The sequence below is a fragment of the Ambystoma mexicanum genome, chromosome 10 (genome assembly GCF_040938575.1).
Source record: "Ambystoma mexicanum isolate Mex_15411 chromosome 10, UKY_AmexF1_1, whole genome shotgun sequence".
NCBI lineage: Eukaryota > Metazoa > Chordata > Amphibia > Caudata > Ambystomatidae > Ambystoma > Ambystoma mexicanum.
In genome coordinates this window covers 1,531,982,968-1,531,996,108 of record NC_090932.1, presented here as the reverse complement: position 1 = coordinate 1,531,996,108, position 13,141 = coordinate 1,531,982,968, and the positions used below count along the sequence as shown (strand labels likewise).

Below are 13,141 nucleotides of genomic sequence, written 5' to 3'. Positions count from 1 at the left end.
GAAGATAACACCATCGGTGTATTACATGAAAAGGGTTCAATATTCTTTTCTCCACACCAGCTGCAAAATTTGTTCCAACTGCAGCGGTATAAAGTCTTTGTTGCTGGCCTTCTGGCTGAAAGTAACACCTCCATGACGTCATCCGGGAGATCCCAATCCTTGTATCTCAACCTTTCAGAAACCAGGCGTGAAGGTTGAGGGTTTTGATATCCGGATGGAGAATCTGACCTCCCTTCTGCGAGAGAAGATCCTCTCTTTGCGGAATACGAATCGGAGAGCAGATGAACATGCCTAGAAGATCCGGGTACCACGTTCTCCTGGCCCAATCCGGGGCAATTAGGATCAAGGGTTTCCAGATTCTTCTTAACTTCCTGATCATTTGAGGAATGACAGGGACTGGAGGAACCGCGTACAGAAGTGGATTTTACCAGTCCACTACGAACGCATCCCCTAGAGCTCCTCTCGGGGGAAATTCCCTTGAACAATACTGATCGCACTTCCTGTTGATACTGGTGGCAAACAGATCCACTTGAGGGGTTCCCCAAAGGGTGAAGATCTCTTGAAGGACTTCCTGAGCTAGTTCCCCCTCGTGGGAGAGTGTGCTCTGCCTGTTCAGAGCATCCACCGTCAAGTTCTTCTCTCTGGCTAGGTGAACTTCTGATAGAGAGATTCCTTCTTGAATTGCCCAAAACCAGAGCTGCATTGCCTCTCTGCACAGAGGCAATGACCCTACGCCTCCTCTTTTGTTGAGGTAGTGCATGGCCACTTTGCTGTCCGTCATTATCAGATAATTTTTTCCCTGTACTGATGGCAGGAAAGCTTTCAACGCTAGTCTGATCGCTCTCAGCTCCAATAGGTTGATGTGTAGCCTGGACTCCGATGGAGACCACCAACCGCTGATGGTCAAGTCGTTGGCATGGGCTCCCCACCCTGTGAGTGAAGCATCCGTGACTACTGTTATCTCTGGCCATGGTTGCCAAAACTGTTCTCCTTTTAAGATGTTCTCCCGACAGGCCCATCAATGAAGGTCTCGAGCTACTTGGTCTGGAATTAGTAGGAGATCTGACATTCTCCCTGAGAACTGTGACCACTGGGTCCTCAGTGCCCACTGGAGGGATCTCATTCTCAGGCGAGCCTCTGGCACTAGGAAGATGCAGGATGCCATGAGGCTGAGCAACCTCAAAAAGTCGAAGGCTGGTAGACGTTGGGCATTTCGAAACCTGGTGACCATCTGTAGAATATCTTGAGCCCTCACCTCTGGTGGCGCGGCTTTTCCCAGGGATGTGTCCAGGACTGCTCCAATGAGTCTCTGTGATGGTATCATCTGTGACTTCTTTAAGTTGAGGGAGAAGCCCAGCTTGTGAAGGAAGCGGCAAACATAATCTAGATGGATCTGAGCTTGTTCCGGGGATACTGCTCTGGTCAACCAGTCGTCCAGGTAGGGGTAGACGTGAATCCCTTCCCTCCTTAGACTTGCAGCCACAACCGCCATTAGCTTGGTAAAGAGCCTCGGGTGGAGGTCAGCCCAAATGGCAGAACTCGAAATTGATAGTGAGAGTTGCCAATTGCGAACCTCAGGTATTTCCTGTGTTTGAGATGGATTGGCACATGGAAATAAGCATCCTGAAGGTCTAGAGATACCAACCAGTCCTGAAGCTGGAGGGCCTGAAGGATCTGAGAAAGGGTTACCATCTTAAACTTGTCTTTCCTGAGGAATTTGTTCAATTCTCGCAAGTCCAAGGTGGGTCTCAATCCTCTGTCCTTCTTTGGTACTAGAAAGTAGGGAAATACCAACCCTTGTTCCTCTCCGCTACAGGTACCGGTTCTATGGCACCTTTCTCTAGCAGCTCTGAAATCTCCTGGATAAGGAGCGGGTCTGGAAACTTCAAAGAGTTGTTCCCTGGTGGATGACTCTGAGGGGTTTGTAGGAAAGCAGGCAGTAACTTTGGGCAACTATCTCCTATGCTCAAGCATCTGACGTAATAGCCTGCCATTCTGCCAGATGTTGAGTTAACCTGCCCCCTACTGGTGTCTTGTGAGGGGAGACCTCAGAGGGGTTTAGAAGCGGCTCTCGCAGATGCTGAGGGTAAAGTAGCACCCGCTGTTGCGGATTTCATACCTTTTCCCCGTCCACCATGGGTGAATCGTCTCTGGCCCCTTTGAGCTGGCTGTCCTCTGCCTTTTCCGAATGCAGAGTAAAAGCGAAAGGACTTACCCTTCCAGGATGTACCTGTGGGGCGATTTGGAGTTTGCCCGATTGCAGCCGCAAGGGATTTCGCTGCTGCTTTGGATGTTTGCAATTTCTCCAGGCTGTCCTCAGCCTTCTTTCCAAAGAGAGAAGTGCTGTCAAAGGGCATATTCAGAAGTGTGGCTTGCACATCTGGAGCAAACCCAGACTTCCGCAACCACGCAAATCTGCGGATTGTGGTACTCGCCGCCATGGCCCTGCTGATGCTGTCAGCAGAGTCAATGCCTGTTTGAAGGGACTCACACATTGCATCCTTACCATCCCTGATGATGTTTAAGAATGCTTCCCGTTCTTCCCCTTCTGGGTGACAGTCACCGCAGATGAAGCACACTCCCAAAGTGTGTGGCTGAATCTTGCTAGCGTGCAAGTGGCGTTGCTAGATTTAAGTGCCATACTACATCCCGAAAAGACTTTTTTTGACATGGCGTCAAATCTTTTATCATCTCTGTCTTGTAGAATAGTGGGGTATGCTGACTTACTGTTTGATGAAGTCGCTGCCTGCACAACTAAACTTTCTGGAGTTGGATATTTACTTAGATATTCTGGATCTGAAGCTGATACTCTGTATTTAGCAGATAGTTTCTTATTTACTGCAGGGATAACTTCAGGAGTCTCTCAATTTGAAGATATTTTCCTTTGCAGAGCAGCATGAAAAGGAACAACAGGATCCTCTTGGGATCTTTTATCCAATATATCAGTAAGGTCATCTTGCTGAAAAGAAGGTGTAGGTGTAGTCCACCCCATAAATTCAATTATTCTAGCCATTAGAGCCCTATAAGGTATCTGAGCATGTTCTCCAGATTCTGGTCTAGCAAACTCTACGTCTGGAGATGTATCTATACCACTTGCCTCATGTAGAGACTCCTGTAAGTCTTTTAACCTATTTTCTTCAGAGATCAATTCATCTGGAATGGGTACTGTAGTCCTTTGTAGACCAACATGTCTCTCATTGTCAGAGTCCTCCCCTTCTTCATATATGGAGGACAAGGCTCTAAAGTAAGGATATGGAGTAAAACCCATTTCTAGAGAAGAAGGAGCCAAATTTGTTGTTACCGCCTTAGAAAACGTCATGGTTGTGGACGTTGTAAGCTTCGACAATCCTGTAAAAGGCGTTAAAAACGTCGGAAAAGGCCTGGATGAACTCAAGAGGATCAGAATCCTACTCGGCGTCGTCGAGATTGTCGATGGCAATCTCAACGTCATGGTCGGGGCTTTCGACACCTCGGGTGCCTGTGACGTAGAGGCAGTCCTAGACTTATCCTTCATCGGGGTTGACGACGGCATCGAAGACGGCATCAATGAGGCAGATTTATACATCGACAGTCGCTTCGACAATGGCGTTGATGACGCAGATTTGTGTGTCGAAGGAATCTTCGATGACGGCGTCGATGACGCAGTCTTATTGCCCTTACTCGAGGGTTCATGCCGCTTTCGAGTATTTTTATTTGCCGGGTGCAACGACTCGCAGCGTTTTGATTTTTTGGGTCTTTCACCCAGGGTATCACCTTTAGATATCTCCGAGGGGGGTCGAGGCCGCTTTCTCGAAAAACGCTAAGCATTTTTTTGCAGAATTCCTCCCACTTAGCCGGAGAGCTGTGTTTCGTGGGGCAGGTGACCCTTTCCGGGGAACTTGGGGCAGGTGACCCTTTCCGGGGAACTAGAGGAAGAAGATTGAGATCTATGGTGCCTCTTCTTAGAATGTCTCGATCTCGAAGAATGATGGGAACCGCTTCGAGATCTCGATCGAGAATGTTTCTTTTGACGAAGAGGAGACGAATGCCTCGACTGAGCCGAAGAAACTTTTGAAGGGGTAGAAGTTTTAAAAGCCTTACCTCTTTCTAGCTTCCCCTTATGCTCCTTCAAGGCTTTCGCCGTCATGGACATACAGTCCTCACACTCCGAACAATAGTGCTCCGATCCCAGGCACCACAAACAGATCCTGTGAGGATCCGTTAAAGACATTTTCTTCCCACAGTCGCAACATTTTTTAAAACCGGACCATGGAGTCGATGGTTCGAAAGAAGATGCCATCATTAAATTTAGTATTCTCAAACAAAAAGAAGATTTTTATGAAGAAAGGAACCGAGCGTTACGTTTCCGAGGCACACGAAGTGCGGAAAAACGGAACTGAGCAACGGACGCTGCACAAGTCTAGTTGTACTCATGATGACTTCGGCGCCGATACGGAGGCTGTCGAGGGACATCGACTCGAGGGACGTCGACGTGCAGCACCCTCGACTGGAAAAAATTCCGAGGCCAGCAAGCTGGAATGGATTATATCAAAGATAAGGAATACGTCGGAGGACACAATCCCTTCAAAATTGGTTTGTGTATTCTTTTATCTGCAGAATTCTGCTCCTGAAGAAGCGGTATATATCCCCAAAACGCTTAGAGTACTACTTGCAGTGAATTGAATGCGTAAGAAAATTGGAAGACTCCAATGGAATTTTGATTATTGTCTTGAATTGATTCTTGAATTTTGTTAAATTCAATTTTTTTAATTAACTGTTGGGCTGTTTCATCAGCATTAAGGTGTGCAGGGGACGGGAGTGTCCATAGATTGGACACTATTTGTTTTACATTTTGTTTTTCCCACTCCTTGCAGGGTATCTGTTTCAAAGTGGTGCAGATGCAGTAAAATCTGGGGAAACATTGTTTCAGGGTGTTACACCCATCCCCACCATTTTGCACCTTCAAGAAAAACGAAGGTGCTAGTGCACAGTCTTTAAACATGAGCAAGTATATTTCAAGGTAAATGTGGGTTCACATAGTTAGGTAAAATACAACTGGGCTGCAGACATTGCTGCCGTTTGGCACTACAGACTGTATTATACCTAACACTTGCTTGGGTGAACTGATATTTGAAATGCCTGAATTTTAAGAATTAGGCACAGTATGTCTATCCCGTTCTTTCCCTCATAAACAACACATAGATGTATGTTTGGTTCATGACACTTGTCTATCTCCATCCACTTAAAGCATGCTCAAGACATGACATCCAGTGTGGCCTGGCCTTTCCAGGAGCTCAACTCTTCAAATCTGAAATATTTGATAAATGGCCAAAGTTTTCCTCTAACCCTGGATTAAAGAGCAGGACCACGAACCTAAATGCACCTTCCTGCTCACTCTCACTCCATCTCCCATTCCAACACCTTGCCTGTCCATCCACTGCATTCATTATATGTGTTCTTACTTGGCGATGGCTTCATCGCGGTCTCGGATCGCCTTCGCTAGTTGCTCCTTGGGCCCTTTATCCTCTGATATCGATCGCAGTCGGTCACGTTCTTCTTTGATTGAACACATTTCTACGCTTAGTTGTGTAACCTGGCCACAAAAAACACAGAGCAAACCAGTATCATACTATGTAAAATCTCAACAGTTCATTCATGGCATGGAGCAACACAAAACTGCACTCTCTCTAACAGCATAAAAAACATTTTCAATCATTGCTTATTTGTTCGTGGAGATAGTAGGTCTCAACCTAGATGTATTTTGAGGCAGCTATGCTTATCTGCTGCGTTGAGGCTGTTTGTCTCACCTGGTTTTATATTACTGTCTTAAGAGCCCTGTGGTTAAATATGTGTCCTGATTTACAAATGGGAAAACTGAAGCCTGGCACATAAAGGTTTCAAGCAGGGGGTTCAATGATTGTGTGTTGAGGCAGTAGATCTCACCACTTGTATGCAAGTCTACCCATGTTGGGCACAGTCACTTAGGTGCTCACCTGATTCTGCATAGACACTGCTACCCTCACCTGATTGTCTGTTGAAGCAGTGGTCTCAATGTGTTAAATGTTGAGACAGTAGGTCTAAGGGTCTGTGTGTAGACAATGTGGGTTTTAAATGGTTATACGTTCCGAAATTCTCACCTGTTGTGTGTGTAGGCATTGGGTCTCATTGGTTGTGTTTTGAGGCAGAGTACCTCATACAGATGTGATACCACTCTGACCATGGTGGGGTTATGATGTACAACTGTGAACATCAATTGGTTGTGTGTTGAGAGCAATGGGTCTCATCTGTTCAGTGTAGACACACTAGTCCCACTTGGTAGTGTGGGGAGGAAGCGGGTTAGAGCCATTTTGTGTTCGGGTAGTGGGTCTCATCGGTTCTGTGTCGAGGCAGTGGGCACCTCTGGCTGCGAATACAGGAAGTGGGCCAAACCTGGCTTTGTGCTGTGGCCATACACATTTGTTTTGAAGCAGTAGTCTCATCTGGCAGTGCAGTGATACTGTGACACAGTGTTGTATGTTGAAGCAGTGGGTCGCTTATTATTGATTGTGGAAACAGTGGGTTTAGCCAGGTTGCGTGGTGGGGAAGTATCTTTGCATTGAGACATCAGGGCAACATCGGGTTTCACACGCGTCCCCATCCCTCATTTCAAATCTCTCCCAGCCAGATACATATCAAATTTAACATTTCTTTCTTTTAAGCCTGTGTATTTTTTGTTTGCCTAACGTATGACTGCATACCTCCCAAAAGAAGCACCTCCTCTTGTTTGAGGCACATACAGTGCCAAAAGTTCAGCTGTTAAACTTGCAGCTTGGCAGCATGTTGCGTAAAGGTCGCTGCACTAGCCGCCCAACCTCGCACCATGGAAGAATCCCAGAAAAGGTGGAATTAGCCACGGGGGAGGATAAGGACGCTGCTGTCTAGACAACAGATAAAGAAAATGGCTGCCGACCCACTGGTGCCGAGGCCATGAAGGAGGTTGCTGGAACATTGTACACAATCTCCACATCTGGCACTGGGATGGCAAAGGTTTGTGCTGGATCCCTACAAAGTCTTGGTGAGTATGCACACTTCAATGACGTACACTTAAATCACTATACTGTTTTCACAGACTGCTATTTAAAAGACACATTTTTTTTATGCACTTTTGGCAAAATCGACGAATTTCATATAAATACGCACGTGTATTTAGGGGTAGGGCATTACAGGGGTGTGGGCGTGGGGTTGTGAGCTGAGGGGACATGTGCCCTCCGACCACCCATTAAAAGAAAATGGCTGAATTCATGATGACCAAAATTCATAAAAAATGCAGACCTCAAAATAGCAGTCTATGAAGAAATGTAGAACCCATACCAATATATTCCTTCTCATATGGGTGCTCTCCTTGCGCACCAGTCATCATACCTGGACCGGCACAACTAGAGACACCCATATCCAAACCAGCAGTAGTCATTCCGTATGGTCACAGGACCATACTTCCTACTTCTCCAGGATACTAAGTGGCATGCTGCCAGATGTCGCACATGCGTGTCATACAGTAATACAAAGAACATGGCGTCAACCGTGCATGTTGAAACATGCCTTGTGTGGACCCATTCAGAAGTTCTGAACAACACAAGTTGATATGTACCCCATTCACAATACCTAAGAGCCCAACACATAGCTGCATGTCACACAGGGATAGCAAGAAGCCCAAAGCAAAATAGGCCAATGTGTGCCACTGCTGTGTAATTGCGGGTGCAAAGGGAAAGTCTGCTGTATTTGAAACAACTCAACTCGGCTTGTAAAGAGTGGCTAGGCGAGCCATGTGCAGTAGGGTGGAGTAAGAGGCTGGTTGGAATCCTGTTGTGCCAATGTGTGCAGGTGTGAACTGCAATATACCCGAGTGCACAGGTAGGTCTCTGAAGCAGGGGCTAATATATAGTTTGGATATTGTACAGGCTGATGGTATTCAGGCCAACATCCCTCATGAAACATGTGTAGGACAGTGTAACATCAGCACAGGTGAAACTGCACTCCGACCCATGCGCCATACCATACTGTGTGTTAATGGCAAAAGCCAAAGCATCTGGGGAGATGTCATGCAGAAGAAATGTCTAGGGATTCTATGGGTGGCAGAGAGCATATGAACCCAGTTGTGGTCCCATAGCCATACTGCAAGTGCAGGCCCAACCATAAGTAGACAAGTCTGACACAAAGATGAGAACAATTTCCCGGCCCAGAGTGAAAATCATTAATCTCAATGTATCCTCCTACTAGCTGCAGGAGCATCACATGTAGACAGTCAGAATGTAGTCCTGATTCAGGAAAACCATGGGATTATGACCATCTGAGGGAGCAGAAGAATGGTCTGGACACAAGGGTGAAATCAAAGGGGTCTTTATATAGACACTTACAACCAATTACAAGGTCAGGAAGACTTCCCACTATCGACACCTGGTGTGCCCACTGGGGTTGCTGCCCCTCAGACTAATCGGTCATTAAAACGCCCAGGCAAGAATAGCCCATTGGTATTTCTTTGAGGTCTATAGTTGTAGTCTCCTATAGCTTCATCCCTTTTCCTGGAGGGCAGGAATTAGTGGTTTCCGGGTTTTAAATACTTAAGGTACAGGTGAAATATTTCCTTTCACCTATCTTCCCTTCCATAGTGCCATGGGGGACAATCCCCCTCCCCTGGTCTTGTATTAGTACCGGGGGGAAAATCACCTTCCCCTGGTCTTATCCTCATGCCAGAGGAGACACTCATCTTCCTCCGGTCTTATCCTTCCTCTGCCAGTAATTTCTATAACAATAACTCTTTCTGGCTATATGATGGGAATCGTCCCGTGTTTGGTCTTATCCTCTTGTGTCTAGATACTGTTTTATTCGCGTGACGTCTTTCAGGGAGTGTTATACTTTCCCCGTCTTCTTAAGAGCCAACAAGAAAAGGGCAGTGGGGAAGAAAAGCGTTCTTTCGTCTCTTACCCAACCTGAGTATTACATGGGGTCTGCTTGATTATTATGTTACCAGGTACCCCTTAGATATCCTTTATCCAGCTATTGCCCAACAGTTGGAAACATCCACACCCCAGATCTCCCCTCCTACCTTGTGCTTCTTCTCGGTGGACCAAGACTTCTTTTGGTGTGGGAAGCGGGGGTGCCGCTTCTGTTTCCCTAGCGCTTCGCTGCCTTCATGCACACCACTGCTCGTAGCCCTCTTCTGAGGAACTCCTTACTTTATCCTTGTTTCGGCACAGTACTGTCCCGGTGCCTTGCCGACACCCGTCCTCGCACCCAATCGTGTTCTCTATTCTCTGGTATTCTTATACACCTCGCAGTGCTGACCTGTCGTGGTCTACACTCCTTCGTTCTCTACTACCACAGCCGTCTTCCTCTTTCTCCCTCTCGCGCTGCCTCATTCGCCCTTTTGACTTCCTGTCACTTTGTAGTTCTTGACAACTAGACTGGCTGGTTTTGTAGTTCTTGACAACTAGACCCGCTGGTCTCTCTCCAGTGGCTCTCTTCGTCCTCCATTTCGGATTCCCTTACTCCAGGGTATGAAAGGGGAGAAGTGGCTTAGGTAGTGCACGATGCAGCTCTTAAACCAAGGTTAAAAGGTATAGGTGGTAACAGAGGGTTCCTTCCCTGTCCTTCCTTTGTCTCTGTCCTGTTTTCAACTGGATTATCGGTCAAGTTACCCAGTGGGGTGGCTTTTATCTTGTTGTATTTCTGCGCTTCTTCACACCATCCACCCACACAGCTGCAATGGTGCCAGTGGAGCAGAAAGTCAACATGCGCACAGGATAAACAAGATAGGGTTCATGAATCAACGTATCCACCAAGAACCAACCCCTATCCTATACAGAAGGGGCTATGGCTCACCAGTGCAATGTAATATCAATTTAGTCACGACATCTGACTGGGTTGTCAGCATGGCCCATCATCTGTAATTCTCTCAAATATTTTGGCACACTTCTCATTTACTTGGTCCAACAACTGTGTGTCATGTTTCATGGTAGATACAATGCACAAGAGTCACCAGGTACATAATAGTAACTATAAATATTAGTCACTATGCATTTTTAGTTAGACACTATGGGCCTCATCACAGGTTGGGCGGAGTGGTAAAAATGTGGCGGCAGCGCTATTACCTCCACATTACCGCTCTGCCCAATCTCGAGAGTGGGCGAACCCCGGAGTATTCACCTCCAGCTTTGAGCTGGAGGTAGATGCGCCGACTTTCTGCCCATTTTCGGCGCAATTACCGCGGTGCAATTAGCTCTCCGGTAATTGCGCCGAAAAGGCCCCAACTGAGTCCTATGGGCTCAATAGAAATGGGGACTTACCGCGGTACCACAACTTGTGATCCGGCTCCAATAGCGCCGGACCAAGTTGCGGTAACACTAATTTGCGTTGGGCGGTATACGGCCGTGATACCGCCCAACTTGTGAGGAGGTCCTATCTATTTTAATGTAGGTTTTCCTGAAATTGGTCTGGGCCCTAACTTGTGTATTTAGAGTGTTGGGGTTAACCCTGGCCACGATGGAGGAATGGAACCAGACTTCTGATTGGCTGAGGGAAGGACAAAGGGCAGGTGCTGGACATTCTAAACTGTCTTTCATTAGTTCATCTCCATCAAGTAGATACTATCTTTCATAGCAATTTAAGAAAAGAAGATTTTAGAAGCAGGAAGGTGAAGAGATCAGGTTAAAACCTCTAGTTTTCAAATGGAGGAAGAAGAGACTGTTCAACTGGACTTCAGCTAAGCAGTGTTAAAAGATTACATGAAACGTTTCTATTTTTTGGAATCGACTAAGGAAATTAAGTTTACCAAAAGTGAACTGTTAGTGAACAGTTATTAGTAGTAAGTACTGGCGGCCACCCAATAAGGAGGTTTAACAAGTTTCTTGCATAATAGATAGATTAGGTTGAGGTGTCAAAATACAATTTCCAATATGTGAGTAGCACTTTCCTCAGCTACAGACAGGCGAGTGTACTGTAAATTACCAGAGCATTCTAGACCTCTTTTAGAACTTCCCTCTGAGCATCTTGCTGAGGGAGCTGAAGTATTGTTTCTCAGTTAGTTGATTTTGTAGATAGTTGAATTCAGAGATAGGAAGGCACTTACCAGTTGTTTTCTCTCCTCCCTGCAGATCTCCACACGAGTTGAAGACCAGGAATCCAATTTATTTTATTTTACCCACTTCCCCTTTCCCCCCATGGGTGTACCGAACTCAGTAGTTGAGAGCGAAACACCCTTATGGGTTTGTGGGCTACAACAGCACTCTCAGAAGTTCCAAGGCAGAACCTGACACTGTTTGTTGTATGCTTGCCCAGCAGGATACCCAGAGATTGCTACATAGGAGGACAATGTCCTCCAGTCAAAGCACATGCTAGTGCCAGGGTGTCCCTGCCAGCCTGCTTCCAATACCACTGTCATGCTTGCCATCATGTCTGTTGCCTTCAGTGCCACTGTCACACCTGTCACCATGATGGTGGCATGTGTGACAGCATGGTCGCATCACGCCGGTCTGAAATGTCCCCCAAAAAAGGTTGCCCTGCAGCCCTCTACCCATCCAGCACCTGTGGTTGCAGCAAATGCTATTGAGGTCTGCGATGAGGTGCTGGGCACCATTCAACCGGGTGAGCTGGTGATCCGTGAGATGGCAGAGCAGCCAATCTTTGTGAGCTTCTACGTGGTCCGCATCAGTAGGATGCTGACAATGGTACTGATGATTATTCAGGAGAGGCTCACAAGCATCTCCCCAAACCCATACGCATATCCCTCCATAACCACCACCACTTCAGGCCCCATGTACAGGGCACATACCTGGCTATCCGGCTATAGAGGTTCCCCTGGATGTCCAACATGCCAGGTCCTGGGCATCCAGCAAGTCCTGGAGAGGCAACTGGCGGTGCAGGGGCAGATAGAGGCCTAACATGTTCATGTCCACAGCATGCAGCTGCTCTACTTTGTTTGCATTCACAACAGCACAGGAGGGGAAGGGGAAGTGAATAAAATAGCAAACATCATAACCCTCTCACTTTCTCCCTTTATTTCTGCTTCAGAGATCTGCAATGGGTGAAAAGAGTTGATCATGTCATGTTCTCCTCTTCTGCCACCAAGTTCATTCAGTCTCCCCTGCCACACAAGATTTCACTCTACATGGTTGCCTCTGCAGGACAGCCCAGAGGCAATAATGCGGATTCCAGGAGTTCAGTGCATCATGTCAATTCCTTGGAATGTCTTGGTAAGAAAACTGTGCTTGACACCTCGTTATCAGTCTCGAGGTTATCCTAGTCCACAACAACTGTTCGGCACTACAAGCTAACTATTCCCCTGGAGAGATTGTGGACTATAATCAAACTAATGTATCCCTAGCTAAACCTACCATAATTAACTACACTATTACCCTTTGGGACGATTTCCCCTTGCAGCAAAACTGAGGGTGTGTGCAAGTGTTGCAGCCCCTCCCCGAGCTTTCCAATACCTGGTGGGGGTCAAATGACTTATTCAATTAGCTTAAGTCAAAAATTATTTTTACTCGGTGGGCGACTGCACCTATCTCTATGCTGCCCATGAAGCAGCGCTGAAATGAGAAAATGTCCCTGAAGTACAGACTTGCTATCCCAGCATTATATTCTGAACAGAAAGTCTCTATGCTGGGCGTGTTGTGTGATGATCGGTGATGTTAGACATACGTGCTGGAGCTGACCCAAAGCCTGATATGATCAGACCCGTTACCCAATGAAACGATCATTGACTGCTCTTATAACGCACCCTGTAAAGTACCTCTGCAATGCAGCAAGATTGCTATTGGCACAACAATGGAAATTGAAGGAAGACGCTTGGTACAGATATGGTGAACCAAGGTGTGGGCTATGATGTTAATGGAATAGTTACACCACTTCTCTAAATGGTCAAAGGGGCAAATATTTTAAGATACAACTCATATTCATTCACTATGTTCAATATGGCATCCCAGGTGTCTTTACGCCACACCAAGATTTTCCAATTGAGACAAATCAGAAAAAGTAATGCTTTTGTGTTGATACTGAACTGGGCTGGTTTGAGATTTGTTTTGGACCATGAGAGGCTGAAATTTGGGACTTAAGATTTGTGCTGTAAAATGATGGGGAATTTGCTCAGTGGTGGAATTACCATATGTTGAAATCCCTTCATTTG

General features: G+C 46.5%; 1 protein-coding gene across 4 annotated transcripts in view; it reads right to left on the bottom strand.

Moving 5' to 3' along the window:
• The window catches only part of BICDL1 (BICD family like cargo adaptor 1), a 620,165-nt gene that overhangs the window by 124,176 nt on the left and 482,848 nt on the right, over positions 1-13,141 (bottom strand). For all 4 annotated transcript variants that reach the window (XR_011276216.1, XM_069619731.1, XM_069619732.1 and 1 more), the window contains one exon: positions 5,442-5,572. Coding sequence is in view for 3 of the 4 variants with exons in the window: in XM_069619731.1 (XP_069475832.1) it covers positions 5,442-5,572 (131 nt within the window). In the remaining variant the exon portion in view is untranslated. The remainder of the gene's footprint in view (positions 1-5,441; positions 5,573-13,141) is intronic.